Source organism: Diaphorina citri, unplaced genomic scaffold (genome assembly GCF_000475195.1).
Source record: "Diaphorina citri unplaced genomic scaffold, Diaci psyllid genome assembly version 1.1 scaffold588, whole genome shotgun sequence".
In the NCBI taxonomy this organism is placed as follows: Eukaryota; Metazoa; Arthropoda; class Insecta; order Hemiptera; family Psyllidae; genus Diaphorina; species Diaphorina citri.
This window is the reverse complement of record NW_007378022.1, coordinates 75,448-85,529: the sequence shown is the minus strand read 5'-3', so window position 1 is coordinate 85,529 and position 10,082 is coordinate 75,448. Positions and strand designations below refer to the sequence as shown.

The 10,082-nt window shown below is 41.3% G+C and overlaps 1 protein-coding gene and 1 long non-coding RNA gene across 2 annotated transcripts; one reads left to right on the top strand and one right to left on the bottom strand.

The window, feature by feature from the left end:
• The first annotated feature begins 1,069 nt into the window (after positions 1 to 1,069).
• On the top strand, positions 1,070 to 5,320 carry LOC113467919. The gene is made up of 2 exons (XR_003391834.1): positions 1,070 to 2,658; positions 2,743 to 5,320. It is a non-coding gene; the product is annotated as an uncharacterized LOC113467919 (long non-coding RNA).
• Positions 5,059 to 9,611, bottom strand: LOC103510351 (mitochondrial amidoxime reducing component 2-like). Its single transcript, XM_008475004.3, has 3 exons — positions 8,752 to 9,611; positions 6,611 to 6,987; positions 5,059 to 5,787 (listed from the first exon to the last, which is right to left on the bottom strand). The coding sequence occupies exons 1-3, from the start codon at positions 9,168 to 9,170 to the stop codon at positions 5,420 to 5,422; spliced, it is 1,164 nt and encodes a 387-aa protein (XP_008473226.1). The 5' UTR covers positions 9,171 to 9,611; the 3' UTR covers positions 5,059 to 5,419.
• Between the last annotated feature and the right edge of the window lie 471 nt (positions 9,612 to 10,082).

Below are 10,082 nucleotides of genomic sequence, written 5' to 3'. Positions count from 1 at the left end.
GGCTCTATGTTAGCCTAATTTTTTATGGTGCCATTTAGCACTTCAAACTGCAGTGCCGTATTGCCCAGGGCACGGCGGCTACTGGCAGTATCATACTGAGGAAGCGAAGCAAACAAAATACGCCGTCGGACGCGTAAAACTGCACTTTTAGACTGCAGGACTGAGAACTTGAAAAAAAATAACTCTGTCGTTAATTTATAACTTAAGTGCGAAAATTTCAGACGAAAAGCCTCAAACTGGAGTCTAAGCTACAAAAGACTGTGAAAAATGCATCCTTAGGCTGGAAGTAATATAAAAAGGGTTAACGTTGTGAGAGGTACCTGACTACTCGAAACGATCTGGTTCTGATTTCGACACACGTGTGTATCAGTTCGCGCGGCTTAGCCTTAGCGCTTTGGCATGGCTGAACGTTCGAATACCTGTTGTCTCTAAGGTAGAGAACGCGGACAGCGGAACCTGTGTATCTCGCTGCGCCAGCTAGATGTACACGACAGAGAGTAGAAGCTGAAATATTAAAGAGAGGAGCGCAGAGAGATGTGTACAATGCTAACCAAACGCGTCAGCTGTCTCGAAGCACATGCGTAGCGAATAGACCGTACATCAAGATCTTCTACATCTACAGCAGACACAGGGAGAACACAGGTTAGACCTAGAGACTCACGTGCCTTACCTAAGTAGGGTCTCCTCCAGTCCACAGGCGGATAGTGTTAGATGTCCTTTTACCATGGTATGGCTTTTCCGAGAGTTAAATGATGAGGTGACTTCTAGACTACCTCACTGTAGCTATGGCAGTCGTGCGCCATGTCGATCGTTTAACTCCAATTGAGTTGTATTTGGAGTATCTGGGTTCTGCAGAAAAGTTGTGCGTTTCTGCGTGAAAGATTACCTGTTGTGAGCTCGTGTTTAGGGTAGATTAAGACTTCATTGTGGCATGAGAGGGCCTGCATGGGTTCTGCTCTATTGTTCTCTGTCTTGGGTTTGCGTCTGTGTTGGTAGGGCGTTACGATTGGTTATCTAGAAGTCGTAGAAGAAAAAGAAAAATTCCATTCTTCCTTATTTTTCCTGCTCTATGACTTTAAAACATCACCCAAGTAAGCGCAACTGATCTATTAGCTGTCAAATATGGATTACAGATTGTTTCGATGTAACTCATACTTCCCTGTATGTATTTAATAGAGTTGATAACAACCGTGTTTGAAATTCCATTTTCCGTTGAGATGGAAATTTCCGACCTTATTTGCAGGAGAGCAGCATCAATTAGCCGGTCTCCCGTTTGCTAAACGCTCCCGTAGCTAATCATTACCGGTAGTTTAGATCCCTTTTCTGTAATACATACGAACCTAATGATTACTCTACCTCCCTGAAACGACTTGAAATGCTTTAAAAGTCTTTTAATTGGGTGATTCTACAATTCCATACACATAATGTAGCTGTGAGGGGATAGAAGGGATTATATTGAACGAAAGCTTTTGTACAAACGGGACGTGAAAACATATCTTTTTCCCATTAGCTTACCTTTTTTACTTTCCTTATCCTATGATCTAATCGGATGAAATTTTCGATGGTCAGGTTTTAGTTGAGCACGTTTTGAGGTCCCTAGACCCTAATCCAAAGTTTCAGCCTTTGGTCCGTGTGTGTGTGTCTGTCTGTAAACAAAATATCTCTAGAATGGTGTAAGACTGAGGCTTCAAATTTGGTGTGAAATTCTCACATAGGACAGAGATGCAACACGAAAGATTTTGGTTAAGATCGGTGCAACGGTTGGCGGAATTTTGGCCTCTTGTTGGCGGTTAGCGCTATTTTGACCACCTTCCTCTAGGTAAGGAAAGTCGTGTGATGTGCACGCCAGATTTTTTGTGTGCTTTTTTGTTGGATTTTCTCTCTGATAGGAAATAAGGGATGCGAATCTAAAGATAAATTCATTAGGGTTTGGAAAATTGTAAACGGTAAACCAATACCTCTTGAATTACTAATTACGCTTTCAGATTGTGAGTGATACAATGTCTTCCATTGGTCCATTTTAAAATTATAAATTGAGGTAAACTGAAATCTAAATTCGACCCATCACATGTCACAATTTTGTTAGTTGTACAATGTACCTTCAAGTGTCAGATGGTTTGTCTTGTAAATTTTGAATATTGGAGCTACAAGACAGATTTCTGTGTGCACAGGAAAACCGTTATTACCGTGAGACTTGTCTTTGATGTAAATATCGTACCTTGTAAATCTCAGCTTTGATGGAACTTGAGCATTACACAAACTTTATTGTGCACTGAATATACCACACCCTAAAAGCTCAACTTGGCGAGAGAAACTATACATGTCATCCTTCTCTTTGGGAACAAAAGTTTTTCACCCGAGAGAACACACATAACTGCTATTCACCTAACGATACTGCTTGTAAACCAAACCACAGCACTAATAAAAAGAAAAAGCAAATTGTTCGGTGTCTTCCTAAATAAGAAGGAAAACACAAACACTCCAAAAGAATATCACACACAAGAGAAAGCTGGGAGAATTGAGCGGGAGAGAAGCTTTATGTGTGAGATTGTCTGTATGTTTGTATGTCTGTTGTAGAAATGTTTAATTTAGCTGAAAAGTTTCGCAGAAAATAACATGATTGTAATCTCGGCGCTACTCAGATAGAGTACGTTAGAGGTGTTCAGCCTTGCGGAAAATCAGAATTTTCTTTTTTTCCTTCTCGTACTTCTTTCGGCGCTACTCAGATAGAGTACGTTAGAGGTGTTCAGCCTTGCGGAAAATCAGAATTTTCTTTTTTTCCTTCTCGTACTTCTTTTTTATATCTCCCTACACAACAGTTCCTCCTGTGTTCCGTGTCTTTGTACTTCTTGCATCATTCATGAAAAGCTTCTTCCTCCGTGTTTTTCTTTTCTCTTTATGTTTTTCTGTCACTCGTTGCTTCGTAATGAATGGTGCAGTTATCAACCGGGGTTTCCTGTAGTTCTCGCTGCTGCTTTGTTGAGGAGGTTAGATTGCCGGAGGCAGTCGTTTTGCTCTTTGATTCTACGTGCCTCGTGTTTTGATAATACGTTTACTTTGAATGTCAGATATACTCGCTATGTCACTATCCTCTCCTCGGAATAGGCCTTGTTGTTTGCGTCACCGTTTAGTAACGAGGGTAGACGAGCAGCATTGTTTGTGAGTTTTGCGAAAATCCTCTATTGTTAAAAAGAGTCAAGTTATTGGTTCTACGAATTTCAATTCCCTTGTTACTTCAATTTTCCATTCGTTTCTTGGTATCATTGCACAAAACCCGGCTGCATTAAAACTGGATATTTTTTGCTATTTCTCTCTACCTTTTTTCCTGGAAATCACAACATCTTATCAGGATATAATCCGCCCCGGAGGGGAATTGAACCCGCGGCCTAGCGCTTACAAGGCAGACGCACTACCAACGTACCAACCAAGCTAACTAGGCGTCAGTAGACTTGAAATTTTTCATGAAGGGTTTTGGAACTTTGTAGTCAGTCGGTAGCTTGTGCCATATTGTTATAGCTGTTATATGAGGATCAGTGAGGTATTATCTGAAATGTTTTCCATGTCAACAAATCTTCTTTCACCTTTACATACCGTGTTGCCAAGTCTTCTATTTACTTATTCGTGCTCAGTCGGGTGTACTTTTGTCAACTTATCAGTGTTTTTTTTTTTTTTTTTTTTTTTTTTTTTTTTTTTTTTTTTTTTTTTAATGGGATTTAACATCATATAACTTGCTAAGGTTTTTAGTGATGGAGGTTAGACCCTCCATTCGGCTATTGGCTAACCGCCTTCTAACATCAGGTGTATTTATGGAAAAATTCATGGAACTCTGGGTTTGATTTATCCTTCAGCCTAAACAGGTAAAGTTTGTTCTTGGAACGACTGACTTTCTCCTATTTCCTGAAGATAAGACCTCCGTACCGTTCCCTCTATCAAATCCAGTTTTATCAGGTGCTTCAAGGAATTCTGTTTTTGCAGTTTTAGGGATTTTGTTTCTTCTAGCTAAGGGCTTTTGAACATTCGAAGTAAGAGATTAGAGTGATCGATGATTTCCTTTCCCTCATCCAATTTTTCTTCTCTCATTTTTATTTGATTAGTTGCCTTCAGGGGAATTTCGGGGGTAATATGTTTGTTCTTCGGAATCGCAGAGAAACTTGAGTTCTCAGAAGGCACGTATCCGTTGTCTACCTACGCAGAATACAAGCGTAAAGATAAATGATAAAGGTACTTAGAAGGAAAAAGAAGAGTAAAAAAATCATACGTTCTAAAATATATACGTTTATGTAAACGTGAAAAAAACGTATCTTACCCAAGAGACTCGTAATAATCCTAATATGCAGAGGATCGGCCAGTGGTGGATTTGTCTGGAGTTGAAGGGTGCCACAAGATTAAGCAGAGTTTGAAGGCTTGATTAACTTCATATGTATCTTCTCCCCTTCTGATGGCCTGGCCAGTGAGAAGAGTTTACCAGAGGTTGTGGGGCTTGACTAACTTCTTGGTCTTCCGCTTCTGATAGCCAATGGACGGGCCAGTGAGAGCCTTGTGGACACAACTCTACGTGATGGTGTTCGATATAGAGTCATTTGCCAGAAGTTTAGAGTAGGCGCAAGACCCAAAGTTAACAAGGGCGGAATACGAACCCATAAGTGGAGGAAAAAGACATTGGATGGGAGTATTTGTGGAATTTTTCAATCCTGTCCCAGTCAAACAGTTGAAATGACTCATTTTTTTTATTATTATCCTATACCACTAAAGGGTTCTGAGTTAGAATCGCGGTTCTTTTTCAAACCATTTCCCCTTCAAAGGTCGAAAGCGACTCGCAAGTATTTCAGTCGCCCACATACGAAATATTATCCAATTTCCGACACTGGCGAGAAAGAAGAATGTATGTAAATAACACGAGACAGCCGCCATTTTTTATTTAAAAGATAAAAAGAGATGAACATTTATGAGTGTATTGTTGTAAAAAATATTTGAGCGAAATAAGATTACGTGGCTTATTACGTCAAAATTATGATACGAAATACACCGAGCTAAGACAGACGGATGAATGGAATATTATTTCGGAGTGTTTTTTTTTTTTTTCTTTTTTTTTATTAAAAATTTCATGACGTAAAAAAAGCTTTCAACCTCTTGTGCTCTTGCCTTTGTGGAAATCTGGGAGTTAGTGTTCGGGAGGTTTGAGAAGGAGAAGACTGAAGCTGAACTGAAGAATATAATCGGACAACTAGGACTTAAACAAGATGTCGAAGAATTTTCAACACTGAATTGTCCCCAGAAGGTAGGTTACCATACCTTGTCCTTCCATTGCCAAAGTCCTAGGTACGTTGTCGAGGCATTGTGGACTTGTCAGTCGACATCGCTCGACTATGTGTGGACACACCTTTAGACTTCAGCTATTCAGGATAGATTCGTCGCCTAGTTATTCATAAACTTTTGCATTTAATTTCTCAGATACGGCAACATACACGGGATCACCCTTCTGCACGGTGCCCCGCGAGTACAATCCGCAATACAACCCCAACCGCGGGCTCCCCTTCTCCAGCGCGCGAGCTTTTTCCCCGATAGGACCCCGATATGACCGGAGCGTCTTGAGGGGTTCTGTCCGCAGGTTTTTCTGTCCCGTCTCGGGATCCAAGCAAGTCATTGTGCAGCGGGTACACGGCTTCATACCCCGCAGGATGATATCTTCGTTAAGGCGAACCCAGTCCCAGTTGTCTTCTTCGTAAGCTTGGTCCGTGGACAGGATGATGTTCCCGCGGAAGTTGTGGATGGACACTTCGGTTTCGCCTGAAAGGGAAGAACGGGAGAGGGTGTTAGGGCTGACATCTTCTGTCGAAATTCGTTAGGCCAGGCCACTCACTATCAGGTAGACCTGACGACAGGTACACCAGGTCAATCTGATAGTGTATGTGCTCACCAGATATCAGGTAGACCTGACAGACGGACCTTTTCAGCCGTAGGTACCTATCAGGTCTGCCTGATAGTGTGTGTGCTAATCACATGTCAAGTATACGTATACCAGATAGTGAGTGGCTGGGCTTAGACTCTTACCATGAGAACATGTGACATCTGTGCCAGTTAGCTGCACTCATTTAAGTTTTCAAACACCTGTCTAAACATTTTTGATCCTTTTCCCGTCCTCTATTGTTGTTAAGTTTAGGGTTACTACTTAACGAACTGTAAAAATAAACACTACTCTTTCATGGAGTCGGGTGGATTGAAACACATCACATGCCTTCAGGCACACTCCATTTGTCGAGGGTTTCTTGGTTTTCCTTGCCCTTAAGATCAATTTAATTTGAAGAAACCATTTACTGATGAAAATTTGTTATGAAACAATAAGTTGATGTGAGTAGCCCAGTTCAAAAAGAAGACAAATCGAGTTTTCGGTGCCAAAACTGAACATCTCGTAACTTTGACCTTTAATATAACTAATTAATGTCAACTTTGCCAGAAATACCATGTATATCAACAGATTACCTTAGATTTTTTCAAGGCCAAGACCATTAAAATCGGCTGCTTGTTTCAAAAGATATGAGTTTTTCGTGTTTTCCCTAAAAGAAGTCCTTTTTATGTCCACATTTGGAACTGAACTACTCATGACTCTTACCTTTGAGCTGCAATCGCTCATTGAGATCCTTCACAGACGCCTCGTTCATCAGCATGTAGCTCGCTAAGTATGCGTACTTCCCCATGTCCTCATTAGTGATGTGATCCCCATAGTGATGTCTGTACCTCTCATAGATCGTCCCGTTCAGTTTTCTCTGCTCGTCGCAGTCGTAGCCAAGACGGATATCCGGGTCCTCCTTGCCCAGGAGGAATCGGGAGAACCACTCGGAAGCCGCGTCCCCACAATCGAAAGCGTGAACGAGGTCCTTCTCGTACATTCGGATCGTGTGAACGGAACCTGACCGGTTAAAGTCGGCCATGTTGAGAACGAACGGAGTGTAGGTGTCGTCATTGTGGACGCTGAATTGAATGAGGTCCCTGGAAATGGAAACAAAATATGAAGTTAGTTTATTTAACGAAGTGGGTCGAACTAAGGTCGAGTTTTACAGTGGATTGTCTCAGAATTGACTTCAATCCGAGGTTGATCTGGCTATTGAGTATAGGGAAATCCTTGTTTCATCTCAATCCCGAGTTGGTAAACCACAGCAATAGTTTTGACGCTTCGCCCCTTTGACAGTTTTGCATTGAGTTTGTCTGTATGTTTGATCCATGATAACTCTCGAACGGTTCATCCGATTTCGATGAAACTTGACAAAAATGTTCAACACCTAAAGGAAATTTTCTCATTAAATTTGGGGCCCCGTAAAAGGAGTCTGAAGTTCGGTGAACTTCTAGTTATTTAATTTAAAAACATTTTACTCTACAGATATCTTCTCCGAAAGCTTGACAACTCTTAACATTGTCTTCTTTCTCCTTCTGTATTTTCCTTTGTTTTCTCAGATTCACCTGTTGTTTTGAATTATTTAGTTTTGCAAAGTGCAGAATTTCTGACGATCATTATCATTCTACTTTACTATTCCATTTCTTGTGTACTCCTACCTGAGTCTCAGTGATTCAGGTGCACAACTTGTTTTACCCATGCTCTCACGCACCTACGTCACTTTCTCCGTTTCTACTCTTAATAAAATATAAATTAGAAATCAGTACATTATCTGAGCCCGCGGCGATAGCACTTTGAATTCACCAGTCCCCCTATTGGTCACTGATGTTAAATAACGGTGCGCTTGGTTAGTATCGGGATGGGTGACCATCTGAGCTATCGCGAGCTGATGGCTTTCTCCGGCCCCACTCAGATTGGGACACTGGGTTATATTAATTTGTTTAAGCGCGTAGCTTGTTCCCGAATGGAGGGTAAAGCCTTCGTCACTAAAAACCTTAGCCGTTATACAGTAACGTTAAACCTCTAAATATCGAAACATTATCTTCAGAGGAAGCCTATCTTCATGAAGGTGAGAAAAACCTACCAAATCGGTTCGTGTAAAGATACACAAGCGTGCTTACACGTGCTTAAAGATACACAAGCGTGGGCGCACTGCCGATGCCGTCTGTCAGATTAAAAGTAGATTTGTCTTGTACTTGGAGAGAAGTGCATTCTAATTATCATCAGGGGGAGAACAATCCTGTAGGATGACCGGATATCATTTCACATCTCCCGTTTGACACGACACTTTTTGTAGAGTTTGTGCAGATTATATTATCCGTAACGCCGTCAGTACATGACAGTGGCCCGACTCAATTCGAGGAATGAAATATTCATGGCAAATTTAGTTTTGACCTGACCGACTGTCTGACATGGGGAAAATGTGTAAGTTGAGCACGGGACAACTTGTCACCCTGTCAGTCACGAAACCCACGAAAAACGGAATATAGTAATATGGGATATACAATAGCATGGGATTACTTGGCCCTCCTAGCTGGCAATAGTGAATTTTAATGAGGAAACAAATGAATTCTAATGAGGAAAAACATTATGTGCTCGTAGTTGTAACCTTGGGATAAAAGATATGACGCTCAAGTTGTCAGTTTGTCTACTTTCTCGCCCAAATTCGTGAACGTTTTTATGTTTTGCTTAAAGCTGTGTCCACACATAGTCAACCTCGTTGATCGATGGTAAAAGGTGAATCTATGTTGTCAAGGCAGTGTGGACGGTTCCAGTCGACATCGATCGATAGCGTCGAGTATGTTTGGACACAGTTTTATGTTCCTTTTCAACCAATGGAGTCTCTAGACTGGAAAACTTACTTGTCCAAAGCCGTAACTTTCACCAGGACCAATCGATTGTGAGCAATGTTGGAAATGTACGTCCCCTTCGATCGATTGAACAGAAGAAAACATCGATCCGACAGCGGGTAACCTTGTCCGATCCGGCTTAGCCCTTTGAAGTCGCAGAACGCTTTCTCCACACTCAAGTAGTATCCGGACTTCAAAGGGTAGATGTTAATTTCCGTGACATACCCAACTTGTTTCCAGACGGTCGGGATTTTTCGGTAACTCGCGGAAGGGCGCTTGTACCTGTCCGATCGTCTTTTGAAAATCCAGAACACACAATAAGAGCAGCAACCGCTAGCTATCACGATGAGGGCTGCAGTTCGGACGACTTTTGGAATTTCCGATAGTGAATGGCGGAGGGACACGCCGAAGATTACAGGACTTTGAAGCATGATTATGGTCTTCACACGATGACAGGATCAAAAGTCAAGAGGTAATCTCATCTGAGTCAAGCTGAAGCGCAGACCCCAAAATGACACATTACCGAATGCCGGATACAATTTATGGAACTCGATCAAAATCACATTATTATTTCAAAGTTACGAACAAGCAGGTCGCATTATTTAGTTTTTAAAGATTTTTCAAGAGAAGAAAAAGAATATAAGAATCCCACTCTTAACTTTTCTATATCAATTGACAGCGAACACGACAGCAAGAAAAGTTTGTACAAGGTCGCAAAGCGGAAGCAGAAAAAGTCAACAAATGCATCGAGCAAAAAAAAAACTCGATTTTCTAAGAAGTACTACTAGAACGAATAAACAAATGTTTCGTAAAGTTTTTTTTTTTTTTTTTTTTTTTTTTTTTTAAATCGAACTAGCAGGTAATACCCGTCCGTGAGAGAATCGAGAACTGACTGAGTGTTCTGTTCTACGAGTATAATTTAATTGAAATTTTTTATCTAGTACCACTCAGTCTCAGAAAGTAGTTGTACGTTTGATAACAGATAAGCAGCCTGCAGCCTGTTTTTGCGATGCAATAATTCCAATGTGTAGGGGGACCCGTAAGTAGTGGATCGAATTTTTATTAAGCAGCCTGCAGCCTGTTTTTGCGATGCAATAATTCCAATGTGTAGGGGGACCCGTAAGTAGTGGATCGAATTTTTATGTTTGATAGAAGGAGCTGTAGCTACGGAGGTGTTATCGGTTCGAAATCGAAGAGAAAAGGAATACAGGATAGGAGAAAGCTATAGTCGGTTCGAGATTGAACATTACCTGTTTAGTATAAAGTGTGCCCCGGGCGGAAATTGGATCCTGGATCTAGCGCTTATAAGGCAGGCACTCTACCTTCCAAGCTAACTAGGCTGG